The sequence below is a fragment of the Ischnura elegans genome, chromosome 2 (genome assembly GCF_921293095.1).
Source record: "Ischnura elegans chromosome 2, ioIscEleg1.1, whole genome shotgun sequence".
In the NCBI taxonomy this organism is placed as follows: domain Eukaryota; kingdom Metazoa; phylum Arthropoda; class Insecta; order Odonata; family Coenagrionidae; genus Ischnura; species Ischnura elegans.
In genome coordinates this window covers 18,050,781-18,064,383 of record NC_060247.1, presented here as the reverse complement: position 1 = coordinate 18,064,383, position 13,603 = coordinate 18,050,781, and the positions used below count along the sequence as shown (strand labels likewise).

Here is a 13,603-nt window from a genome sequence, read left to right as displayed (position 1 = left end):
CAGCGTCGGCGTTTGACTGCTCTTGACGAATGGTGCCAAAGGACCTTGGCTTAACGTCTCATCCCAACCTCCAAAAAGTCTCTTAAATGCTCGCTTAGTTGTGCCTTTCTTTGTCATTCCGTCCTTTGCGCTACCACAAACTATGAATAAATTAATACTTCGTTATCCCCCATAAATGTATTTGAACGATTCCTTCTTAATGTCTCCCGGATTTAAGATTTCCCTTCCCTCCACGTACTGATATTTTCGAGAGCATAAAAATCATCCTCGATTTTGCGCCGTGTGTGTAAAGTAAGCTGTCGCAGTCACACTTCATTGGGACGCGCTTTAGAGTATTAAGGCCGTTTTACACGGTACACGGAATGGCGCAGGTTAGAGCTGCATTAATTTCTAAAATGGCGTGGAATTGCGCGAATGCATGAACGAAATTAGAACAGGGACCATTTTGCCGTCTCGCATCCACGCATTCTCGCATAGGTTCTAGCAATTCACCGCTTTACACGACGCAATTTTGATTGCGCCTTCACACGTACGTCAGACTGCGCAATTCCGTGTACCGTGTAAAACGGCCTTTAGAATATGATCAAATCGGTGAGATGGCTCCCTAAACACATCCGTTTACAGTGTATCGTAATAAGCTTTCTGTCTATCCCGCAGGGTATATAAGGTTCGCCAGGAAAGTCAACTATCTCATACTTAAATACTAGTGCAGCTTATTTAAAAGAGTGTCGATCCATGCTCCAAGTAGTTGGCCTTGTTTTAGTCAGGTCACATTTTTACGTCTTATATCGACTGAATTTCATCTCCCGTCTCGCCGTTGTCCTTGAACATTTCCTCCTTCCCATCCCTTGTTTTCTTTTTCTTCCCTCTCTCTCACTCTCAGACTTTATATACACCAACAATATATTTACTCCCATCATCTCTATCCTTGTCTCCGCCTCGCAATCCCTGCGTTGCTCTCAGCCCATTCCGAACGCCCGTTGCAGCCTGGCTGACTGCCAAGACAGTAAAAGTTGTCCCCAGTTGTCCTCCCCACCCCTCTCCCTTTCTGCCAGGGTCTCACAAACCCTTTCTCCTATTCCAGCCTCCCCCGCCAACCCCATCAGCACTTTGTCAAAGTTCTTCCGCCTTAACGCACCATTCCACCGGACGATTTGGGGCAATATCTTTCCATCAGTGTCGGTTTTAATGCATCCACAGCGTTCATTTCCATTCTTCCACCTCCCTCCAAACCGTCTCCCCTCTGGTTCCGTGATTTATCAATTATTTATCCCGACTTCTTTTTTTTCTTCCTCTATTTCTCTGCGCCCCGATGTTCCCTAATACCGCATGCGGCCTCCGTGGTTATGGGTTAAAAGTTCTCGAATGGAAAAAGAGAGGAGTACTTGTGGCGAAATATGAGTGATTTTTGTTTTTTATGTACGGTCAAGAGCTATTGGCTTTTGTTTTACGATGGTATCTCTATCTATCCATTCTTTTTTTTCCTGGAAAAAGGAAAGGGATCGAAAGGCAGCCTTCGCTAGACGTATGTATGGTATTTTTTTTTATTCCCAGCGAGGCGAATTGTTTTAGGGTTCTTCTCATCCTTTCCATCCACTCCAGCTTCTAAAATTTTATGCCAGCATTTTCAATTATCTTCGCTCGTGTCCCAAATGCTTGTTTACGCCGTTGAAGCATGCTTTGAAGGAGGACAGCGTTTTCTATCCTAGGCATGGCTCGTTGGGCTGTCCCGTTCCTTCAGATTAATTATTTCTCTCTAGTTTTATCAGCAAACTATATTTGTTCCCATCAACCTTCTCTTTTTAAGAATTAATGGCTATTGAGTTAATTCCATCGTTTAATGCTAACCTGTATCGGCGTAATTGCCTAACGTTTCATCGCACTGATGGTGCATTTTTAAAACTCACACTAGAACTTATTATTGGTGCCTTATGTTAACTATTGTCGAGTGTAAATTTCTTTATGCTTTTATGCTGGTGAGTTTTACTCATAAGTGCAATGTGGCTATTTGGCAAACCATTCCCGTAACTTTACAATGATATGTGGCGTTTATTTGTATGTCTATATAATTAGAGCGGTTTGACGTCTTCCTCATTGTACCAGCAAGGTAATGAATTATTAATTTTTTGTTATAACAGTTGACTCTGAGTTGAAATTTTAACTCTATTGGTCTTACATGCTTGCTATTTCGATGGTTTTCAGTGTGAATTACGTCTTTAAAGAGAAACGAGTGTCGTTTTGTGGCGAAATTTGTTTGCCGTTTCAACTGTAAGTTTTTAATTTAGCTCGATACATTATGGTTTATAATTTCCTATCTTCACATATTTGTAGCTCAAGAATGTATTGTTTATTTTCAATGTCAACTGAAATATTTTGGGTATAATTATTATAAAAATATCCGTACAATTTTCCTTGCACACTGTTTCGGTAAACAATGAGCATTATTAATTTTCCACGTGTTTATTTTTTGCTCAAGCATGATTTTTTTCTCTTCCACAGACCCTCCAGAGATCGAAGTCGAACGCAACTGGGTCCACTCCGGTGAAGGATATGAGGCTCACTTGGTGTGCCTGGTCCATGCTGAACCCCCGGCGGAAGTAAGTCACTGGCGCTTTATTATATCTTCTTTTATCCGATGATCCAGTTTGTCAGACATTTTTCATCAAATTTCTTCTCATTCAGGGAAATACTTTGACTCATTACATCAGGAATTCCGTACCATCAATGGACCCGAATTTCAGTTCTTGTCGCTGTTTCAAACATCGCTTGACTTTGACTGTTTATTTTGAGAAGGATGAACACTAGATTACTACTAAAATATAAATGTCTGAAGTCTAAAAATTGCTATAAAATCCATCATAAAATAATAATCATGTGTAATAATAATGCGCACAATCACCTTAGCGTAATATTTTCCCGGAAAAGTAAGCCTATGAATGAACTTAATTTATTGATGCTGCAGTTGGCTTAAGCTAAAATGAATCTAGTAAAAATATAATCACTAAGTATTCTGGTGTTGTACATGCCAATATTTCCTATGTCATGTCTTTATTCTTTAAAGTACCCATTTTCAAAACAATAATTATCAATAAATTTGGAAGGGCATCGTAAGGCCGGCGTTAGATAATATTTCCGGGGGGTTTACTTCAAAGAGATATACTTGCCTAAAACCGTATATTCCAAACGTTTCGACGTTTCGAGTGGGCATGAAGTGGAGATACCCAGTCTTCCTACCCTTTTGGTTCATCTCATTTGTTTTGAACCTCCACGATGCAAAAACCCCTCCGCCAAATGGGAAGAAAAATGTTTCCGACGTACACCAATAAGTCCCTTCAAGAACTTGCCTTCATCGGCAGTATTAAATTGCCGTGACTTCAACCTTTGGATGTTTCCCGAAGCGGGAGTCGAGTTGGAACCTTAATTTTTAGTGCCATCTCCCGGAAAAGGAGTAAATGAAAGCAGTAGGAGCGACGTAATTCTTTGGTGAGTCGAGGCCCGCGGTATCTTGGGATGGGGTGAAGTTCTCTCCGTGGTTTTGAGGAAAATGCTTAGGTTTGGAGCGCTCCGTTAATGAGCCTTAAGATGAGAGCGAGATTAGTCCTTTAAATACCCCTTCCGCAATGTAGACCACGGGTGAGTGTATGTTCGTGTGTGACTACCTGGTTCACGTGTGCGACGAGAGGTGGAATCACGACCATAAATACATGATCGACGTCGAAGGAGGGCTTTGCATGTGTGCGACTGAGTACAGCCTTCCTCCTCTCGCAGATATCACCAATATTCTCCCGGCTACTATAGCAACTTTCACGGGCTTCCTTCAATTTGTGAATAAAATCTTTAATTCATTTTCATTTCATTGAATTACATTCTCTCCTCCATTGGGTCCGATATTCGGTTAGATGCATCTGTCGATCTCATACCATTTGAAACAGACGCATAGATGATTTTTCTTATTATTTACACACCTGTGCATTTCCCGATTGTTGTTCGAGAAGATTGCTATACAATTTTCCTGGTGACCAATTTCTTTAGTTCCTCAAATACCAGACTGTTATACTTAATACAGGTCATTTCATCATTTGACTTAGGACTGCGCTGTTTATTTAGTATCTATGGATATTCGCTCTTCCATTACGGAATATATATATTTCTCTTCTCATGTTTTGGATGGAGATACTTGTGACACAAGAACGACGGGCGACTATCGTGCATCTATTATGTTTTAAAATTTTAATATTTCCTTTTACAATTCTATAAAAGACTTCTCAAACTCATATCGCAGAGAACATGAAAAATAATAACATAAAATCAGTTAGAGTGAATACCTTTACGTGATTTTCTACTACTGTATTTGTATCAGTGCCCTCTTTCCCTGCTAAAACTCACCATCCAACTTTACTTTACAGCCCATTTTCCCGTGTGCCTCGAGTACCAATCAGTTGTTACTAAGTTGAAATTATTATTTAGTCCGTAACAAAATCCTAGGCATCCGGTCATTTTGTGATTTTTATTCTTTTTTAAAGAGTAATTCCCAGTAAATTACTAGTTCTTCGAGGTCTATAATTTGAATATTTTGAACCTACTGTATAATAATCTTTATTTAACAATAGGTTTCATACAAATTCCATATTCCCTGAGGAATTAATTGGAAACTGTATTGACTAATCTATTCAGGAAAATATAGCTCGGCTTGAGTTCGGTGGAGTTTGTTTTGGAACGGAAGTTCAAGGGTGTGTTACTTTCTCATTTCCGAGCCAGGCGGCCAACTTTCATTGGTCATGTTCTCATTAATGTACCGTCTAATTTTTGCTGCTCATCCTTGTTTCTATTTTTATGAAGCCTGATGAATATTAATGATTTTCGCCCTCGGTCAAGATAATTCGACCGCGTTGGCCGGTATATCATTAAGCTGCATTTGCATGGGATCTGCGAAAACGAATCCAGTGGGTGTGGGGGGGAAGTGTTTGTCCATCCATCAATCTCTGTACATGTTTCATTCCGGAGACCATGAAATTGGTTCAGAAAAGAAGTTGCTTGTGTCAAGTTTTCATTAAAATTGATCGGTGAAATTTCATTCGGAGTTAACACGAGCCCCGACTGAATCCCCCGCGGTGAGCCCGTTTGAAATTCTCGCGGGATATTTAACGGCGCATGGAACCTTCATTTTAGATTTCCATGGGAATACAGAAGGTATTTTCATTTTTTCCCGTATTCCGCTGAAGCTTGAATCCACATTCCCGTAGCAGGTTTATTTTGGAGGGATAGACGTAATGGCTATGGATAAATTATTTTGCTCACGTGGAATCTATTGAAATCGGAATTTTGACGGTGATGTAGCCCTGACGTTTATAATGAACAACCCGGGTTGAATATTTACGGTAATAACATCAAATCCTTGGTAGGGGTGTGGTTACTATGTTACGTTACTGTTATTTTTGTGCTTTAGGAGGAATGGGGAATTTCACCGGTGTGTTTTATCCACACACCCCAACGTATTTTATTTTTCTCCGTTTTCAATCATAAGTGAACATATTTGCTTCCGTCCACCAAGAATTTATACCCTCAGCTATGAAATGAAATATTTCATCAGCGCATTAAACTAATTCTAGGCTCTTCAGGGTTCTCCGGCAATGCTTTATACATTACGTGATCAACTTATGACTTATTATCTTCCTGTCTTGTTTCAAACGCTTGACTTACCCAGCTAATATACCTCTCCTCATATTCTGTCGATTGAGTTCGATTACTACCAAGAAAACTCTTCCTTTTTTCCTTGACTCTTCATGGTCTTCGATATATTATTTGCATTATTTATCACCTTATTGGAATAAGAAATAACATCATCATGCATGGCAATTTCAGCTGTGAAAAATTAATTCTTGTAATTAGTTTTTAATTTTCATATTAAATGGTATTTTATACCCTTTGATCTTAGGCTTAAATCACAGGTGTGGCTGGAAAAACGTGTAGTACAATCCTTTTCTCACCGATATATGTTATAAAACTTCATATTGAGCACTTTTGAATGTGCCCCAATGAAAAATCACGTTATTTCTATCACACATATTTTTGTTTTAGTACACCTATGTTAGTTTTTCGGATAAAGATGTCAATTCTGGGGATATACTTCGTATTCGATAGTTTTGATAAAAATTGGGAGGTTATTATTTCCAGAAAAAAAATATTTTCTGGTGTTTTGTAGCCACTTTACAAACCTTAAAAGTTTATTTTGCGTAAATATATTCTCAAACAATCAAGCAAGCACTTTTGTATGAAACTTAAATATGTTTTAAACATCTTTATGAAAAACTCGTATCTTTTATGACTACAATTAACTCCCACACAGCTATGTGAAAATCAGAAATTTTTTCAGAGAACCGAGTACCCATCAAATTTTCAAGACGAAACAAGCCTCATAAATTTTAAAATGGAAAAGACTCGTTTTTGATTCCAATTTTAATCCAAGAAAAATATAAATACTTGTGCGCGGTTAGAGCCATGAAATTTTTACGACCATTTCAATTTTCAGTGAGAGGGAATTCTCTCTATTTTTTTACTGCCGCAAATTCCTCCTTACATAAAAGTCTTTTTCTGTTAATGCTGCTCCACGAAGAATTTTTCGAATTGGAGTATATCGAAACTTTAACATCGAGGAGTTTCTATATACTAGCTAGTCGTACTTCCTCAATATTTTTCATCGCAATTTCTTTATTTATTCTATTACTTTATCTACATTACCCCCGAAAACGGCTCAATGATGCTCAATTTAGTTCAAAGGTCTCGGCAATTAGCAATATGTGATCACATACATCCATGTTATGGATAGGAGCAACATATCCAGGCGGGACTCGTACCCGCGACGTATGTTATAGCGGGCGAGGACTTATCACCGTCGCCACCGAGGCAGACAAAAAATATTTCACTCGGGCAGATTTAAAACTCTACTCTGAATGTTCATAGGAGGTATCCCGATGCATTACCACCACAACTGACCGCTATAAAATGTTATAAATAAAGTAATATGAAATGTCTCTTTTTAAGATAATTTAGCCGAATCATACTTTGTCCTTTCCCGCCCTCCCTCCCTCAAAGATAAAATCTTGATACGCTACTGCTCTGCTGTCAGTTCATGGACACACGCGCTGGATATCTCGAGAGATGTTCATCTTCCGGGAGAAATGTGGCTGGAATTGAGGAATCGAAGACGGCGAGTAAAGGGCAAGGGAAACTTGAGAGGAGTATCGTAGCGAGGACGACGGTAGATCGCAAGAAATGGGCGGGAGAAGGACGAGGACGCAGCCGCGAAGGCTAAGTCGGTTAAATACCGCGAATTAACGTGCTGGAAAAGGTCATGCATCTCCGCCCTCGCTCGTTTACTTTCTTCCCCGCTCCGCTTGCAGCCTCCGCAGCGAAAGTTGGGCAGTAATCCGAGGTCTTCCCTCAAGTTCTGCCCCGGCATCACTCACTCGCTGCAAATGCTCTTTAGCCGAGGGCGAATCCGCTCAGATCAAGAAGGGGACGAGTGAGAGGTCGATTCCTTGGTTTCACCTCGACTTTTGGAGAGGGCATTAAGTTTCCTCTCTGCTCCAAATCTGGACGTTTCCAAGTCTTCCGTCTCTCGAGAAGAGCCTGTTTTGCTTTGAAATTTCCGTATAAATCTCTCTCCAACTCCTGCAATTGGATCCCATCGTCTTAAGTGGCGTAAATCTGACAACAATGGATCCCACTTGTAATGGACCAAGGAAATTTAATCACTGCCCCGCATGTTAATCAACTTTTTTTTTCATTCTTTGGGGTAATAGTTTGAGGTTTTTCTATCTCGTGAAACTGAAAAACGCTGAGTCATTAATTACGTGCTGAATAAAATACGATGAGATGAAAAAAATAAGTAAAATGTGGAATTTGTCTTCACCAATTCGCTTTATAACCCATTAAGTATATCACAACTGCATTAATCGTTACCCTGTACTTTTTAAACCCTCTTTCGGGCATTTTTTTTATTTCAAGTCACTCATTTTCGAGAACGTAGTAGTCCTTTTGAGAAACGTATACATCCGCAATTCGACACTCATTAACTCACACTGAGCAAAGAGCAAGAGAAAAGTAATACCGAAGAATGATGGTAGCAAAAATTGGATTTTTGCAGTCGAGTTCATGTTCCCATTTCCTTGATTGGAAGTAATTTTGAAGTTGAAAACCTATTCTGTATTATTTTCGCAGGGGCAGGAAAATTGCGCACTTTTTGAGTGAAATGACATCATCAATTAATGTATATGAAAATAGGCAAGCTTCAGGGAAATAATCGTACAAACAACACTCAACACATGTAAATTTAGAACATTTAACAGTTAAGTTAGTTATTTAATATACAATTATTACATTAGTAGTGGTGGCATAAATCTACCGGAATTTTTACAGCGCTTCAATAACAATACGTCTGGGAGAATTGCCTTTAAAACTTAACTTAATTTTCGATAAGAATATCACACACAACTGTAACAAAAATTGTGCAGTTGGGAGCTTCAGTTCTTTTAACCGATCTTTTTTTTTGTTAACCAGCTACATTTATGTAAACCTCAGTTACCCTTAGTGAGCCTGCTGTGAGTATATTTGGTGAGATAATAATCTCCTAATTACAAAGTATTTGCCAGTAATAATATTTGTATAGGAGAAATCGAAGTCTTGCCTTTAGAAATTACAAGGATTAATAGGAAAGTATTAATAGGAAATTGTGTCGCCCCGCTATGAGGTTGCTAAGGTATTTGGCAATCATAGAAATGGATTGGTTGGTTGGCTTTGATTTTGAAACTGATTTGAAAGAAGAGTTGCACTAGCTTTGAATAAAATAGAGTAGGTACATGTCATCAGGCATAATGAGTTGTTTCGTGCCATGAAAAGAAGTTCAAACGAGATAGATCAAGGTTTTCTTCGCGTTTGGGATCAAAATGAAAGCTCGCAACATCAACCAATCACCTCTTTATCGATTCACTCTGGCTGCATTGAGTAACGTCACCGTAGTATGCATCCACAGCCGCAGGTGATAGCAATGCACTTCGCCCGAGATCAAATCGAATGTCAAATATCGAATCGCCTGAGGACAGGTAAATATAAATTGGCGATTTGCGAAGCTCGTGACTCGACTGCGCAATATTAGAGGGAGGATGTCATTTCATTAACTGAAAATAAACTCCGTCGCGTTTGATAGGCTTGCATCAGGTCTAGAGGGAGTGACACTCAAATGGAATTGTAAAATGACGTAAACCGTCTGATAAGTTTTATTGTACACCTGGTGATGAAAGGTTATTTTTCAAAAATATGTATTTTTTCCCAGTTTATGAGGAATTACATCCAATTTCTTTGTCTCTCCGTTCACTATAATGGTCATCTAAATAGCTATCCATGGGTTGCCGTCTCACCTAAAATAAGAGTTGAATGTGCAAGTTTTGTGCATGCGACTTCTTTTTGCAATTTGTTCTTGCTCTTACTGAATTTATGCCCAGTTGCGGAGTGCTGATAATTAGTAGTTCCCTCATTTAATTTTATGGTTTATACAGGTAAGTTACCGGTGTGATTCTTGGTCGTCATGTACTACCTTAAATTCTATTCCTGTGGTAATATATTCCGTCATATTCCATGCTATAGTAAAAATCTATGACAAGAACTGATGACATCCCTATAGGTTTCTGCAGCCACTCCAGCGCAACTAAAGGAAAGGGACATTGTAAATTCCGGGGATTGTGGGTGCTTTTCATAATTGGTTTCTATTATTACAACTTAATAAGTATGGTGAAATATCTCCAAAAGAGGGTAAAAATTAGTTTTCCATCGGGTATGCTATTGATGCTTTAACCTAATGAGCATGACATACAATTTAATTTAATTTTACCGCACTATCTTCATCGCGTGAGTGTAAATTGTACTTCATTCCTGCCATAATTTAAGCTTCTTTCGCTTTTACTAGATTACGTGGGAAGTGACGGCCCTGGTGGAGGAGAGTGAATTTTGAGTTACTATCGTATGAACGCATGTATGGAATTCTGATTGTTTTTTAATGTTTCTATAGTCGGGAAAAAATCACCCCATTTTTAAGTTCTCATTCTTCAATCTTTTTGACCATGAAAAATAAGTAAAAATTATTGTAAGATATTTGACGGACTATGAGCTGAAAATAATATTAACTGACATAACGTCTGAAGTCAAACTCCGATATTGCCTCACTGTACACATTTTATGGCTGTAAAGTACACTGAGTACCCCACACTAATTCAGAATTTTTCACTTATACTTCAACATTTCGATGGATGGTCACTGATGGAGAAGTACGAATTTGTAAATATAAATCCAAGAGGCGCTGATATGAATTTCCCACCTTTTTTTGCATATCTACTGCTACAAAACCAAATTTTACCTTGCTAAAAACTTTAAGTTATAGCGTAGCGCGTCATAGAATTATTGGATGTTTATTAGAGCTGTTTAAACGGTGGGCTGTTTAAAGATCAGGGGTCTTAACGAAATTTACCTCAGTGGTGAAACACTGATGTTTTCTACACCATCTTCACAACTTGGTCGTAAAGGAGACTTCATCCTTGTAGAACTTAAGCTCTTTTTGCTTGTAGTTCAATTAAGGTGGACGTGATGTGCGGAAAACGAGAAGAACAAGGGGAGCTTCTCTCACATTATGAGAGACGGGGGTTGCGTCGTCGTCGTTGCCCCGCGAGAACTCCCATTGACTGGATCTCCACCATGTCGGTGATACAAAAGAAGAGCTGAAAGCGTCGCGGGGAGAGGAGGTAGCCACCTTTAATGCCTTTTGAAAGGAGGCTAATTTCTGAAGGGGACGGAACAATCGGGATGACGGGAGAAGAAGACGTTATATGATGGCATTCGTGTTACCGTTGTTGCAAGACAGGATAAGCTCCGCGCGCGTTAATGGTAGAAGCAAACGTCAGTTGAGAGTATGAAATCGACCCCATCAGTCATTCAGGGATCGTGTGCTCATATTTAAGGCCCGGAACATAAATTTTGAACTAAACATGTCAGTGAAGAGGAAGGTAGACAGTGAGAGAGAATGGGGGGATCCATTGGCATTGCTTACTTTCGCAACGTTGGAAACGAGGTCTTCGTCAATTAATGCTGTGGGATTAAATTGAATTCCTTAGTCCTTCAACCGCAATTCTACGTCAAAACTTGGTTCAAGATGGTGTGTGGGTGTGCGTATTCCGCGATGTAAAATACACAGAGATGTATGAATCCGTCCTTTTACGCTAAGATGACTTATTAGAGATTGAAGACGTTTTGTGGGTACATTAAAATTAGAAAAATATTTAGATGGCTATCATTTCAATATTTTTAAAATTCCCTACATATCTCCGCCAAAAAACAGGACGAATTATTGTGAGATGCCTTGATAATAAAAGTTAAAATCTGGAGGAAAAATAAAAAATATCCATTTAGCCATTTTTTTAAACAAGGTAAAAAAGTGTTTCAAAATAAATCATTCGTGATATCGTCCAATCTTCTTCTCATATGTGAAAAATGGGAGGTAAGTGTGAAGCCAAGACATTTGAGGAATTTATTAATTTACAGCAAATAAACATGCATCTCTCAAAACTAATCGTTCAAGTTATCGAATAATATACCTAACTTCTCTTGACTATCGTATTAAGAGATTAAAACATTCGCGCTAAGTTCGTTTTTTCCGGAAAATTCCTCACTACACATTTGGCTGGCTGCGACGTCGACCGGTGAAAACTTGGGGCAGGTGTTGCCGTTTTAATGTCACCTTTGACCCCGATGGTTGTGTGATGTCGGCAGCAGCGGAAATTTCGAAGCCTGATATCGGCTTGTTTATTTTCTTTAATCCAAAGTTTTCGTTCGTTTCCGGTCGAGAGCCGTTGAAGGCGTCACATGATTCGCCTCGTGGTCTGGCCTCGGTTCATTCCGGAGAGTGGTTGAGCCGCTATGGCTGTCAGGGTGATGGATTAGATTAAAGGAGCTCCCTCCCCCTACTTTGGCCTCCCCCCCCCCCCCCCGACCCCTCTTCCGTATCCCCCCATCCACCCGCTTTGATGCGCACCACAATCGTCGTGCTGCTCGCTGGCAATGATTAATTTGGCCGCCGTCGATGGCGCTAGTTTAAGCAGGCACCGACCCCGTGAGCGTAACGTTGTGAGCACAACGTATTTCGTGTAATAACTTATGCTCCACTTGCCACTCGTCTCCATCGTGTCGAGGGTCGCGTATTTTGCCGGGTCGCGCTCAATGAATGATGGTAATATTTGTGAGTGCGCAGTCGGAACGATTACTTTCGATTCGCGAGTGGTTAAAGACGTCCTTCCATGTATTTTCTATTTCACCCCTACATTTAAGGCGGGAGTGTTGGGAGAATCGTTTTGAAGTCTCTTGATCGCAATTCATGGACAGATTTTGCACGAATTTTTAGTCCCAGGAGACAAAAATCATTAATGGTTCAAATTCAATATAGTTACTATCGTATATAGATCTTATGATGACAAACATTCTCATAATTACTAGCAGTTTTTGAGTGTGATAGTAAGGCCCTAACGGCTGCTAAAATCGTAGATAATGACACGAATACTAAATATCGCGTAATCAATGCAAAAAATATGATGCGACGAACATTTTTATTCGCAAAAATCAAGAAGCTTCATTGAAATTTTCACAGTTTATGCATGAATTATTTGGTATAGGTGGTTATACAGGCCAGGCTAGTACTCAAATGGTAGGTTATTTGATGGTGAAGTTACTACTCATTATATCGTTAGATACATACGATCTAACTCGTCGAAGTTAGATCGTATGCATAGGTAGTCATGAAGAAGATAAATAATCAGAATGAGAAATACTCATTAGTCTATGATTTTTGTAGTCTTTTAAGGTTTGAATGATAAGGTAATTAAAAAATAAATTCTAAAACATCACTTATTTTCTTTCAAAGGTGAGTTTTTCATTAGAAGTCCTTTTTCCCACTACCTTTCAAGTAATAAAAATGTCAAGCATGAATGGCATCAGCCCTGAACTCACAAGATATTTTCTCTGAGCAATGTATAATCCGGCAGTTCGTTTACTTGCTATGTCTACCTTAAAACTGACTAATCTGATGTCTAGTAATAGTCTTAGAAATAACCCGATAGCATGTGAAATCAAGTCAGCACGCATGTTCTCTTTGGTACTAGGTACGACTTTATCAAGTCAGGCTTTTTCCCTCTCTCTGCGGACTAAAATCGATTCCCTCTGTCTTCATATACAATGTGTTGATGCAACAAGTTTTGAATAGTCTTCAAATGTTGCCACCATCATGAAAATGACGTCTACCTGACTAAAACTGCTACAAACTTAGTCTCACTGTTACTTTTTTAATTTTTTTACATGACATTGGAATATAGCTTTGAAACTCTTCGATTTACTCTGATATGAGTCGAGTCTACAAGCTTATACTCACGGCCTCATCCTTCTTTTGTTTTGGGGTATTTCTATTGTATTCCTGACTCTGTTTGGCATCTTTCAATGTGGAATTATGAATTAAAAACTTATTATTGGACATTTTCTGGGCTAAGCCCTCATTTCATTGGAAAGTTTGGGA

The 13,603-nt window shown here is 39.2% G+C and overlaps 1 protein-coding gene across 2 annotated transcripts in view; it reads left to right on the top strand.

The window, feature by feature from the left end:
* Positions 1 to 13,603, top strand: part of LOC124153452 (neural cell adhesion molecule 1-like) — a 463,051-nt gene that overhangs the window by 387,210 nt on the left and 62,238 nt on the right. For both annotated transcript variants that reach the window (XM_046526608.1, XM_046526607.1), the window contains exon 5: positions 2,500 to 2,597. In XM_046526608.1, coding sequence (XP_046382564.1) covers positions 2,500 to 2,597 — 98 coding nt within the window. The remainder of the gene's footprint in view (positions 1 to 2,499; positions 2,598 to 13,603) is intronic.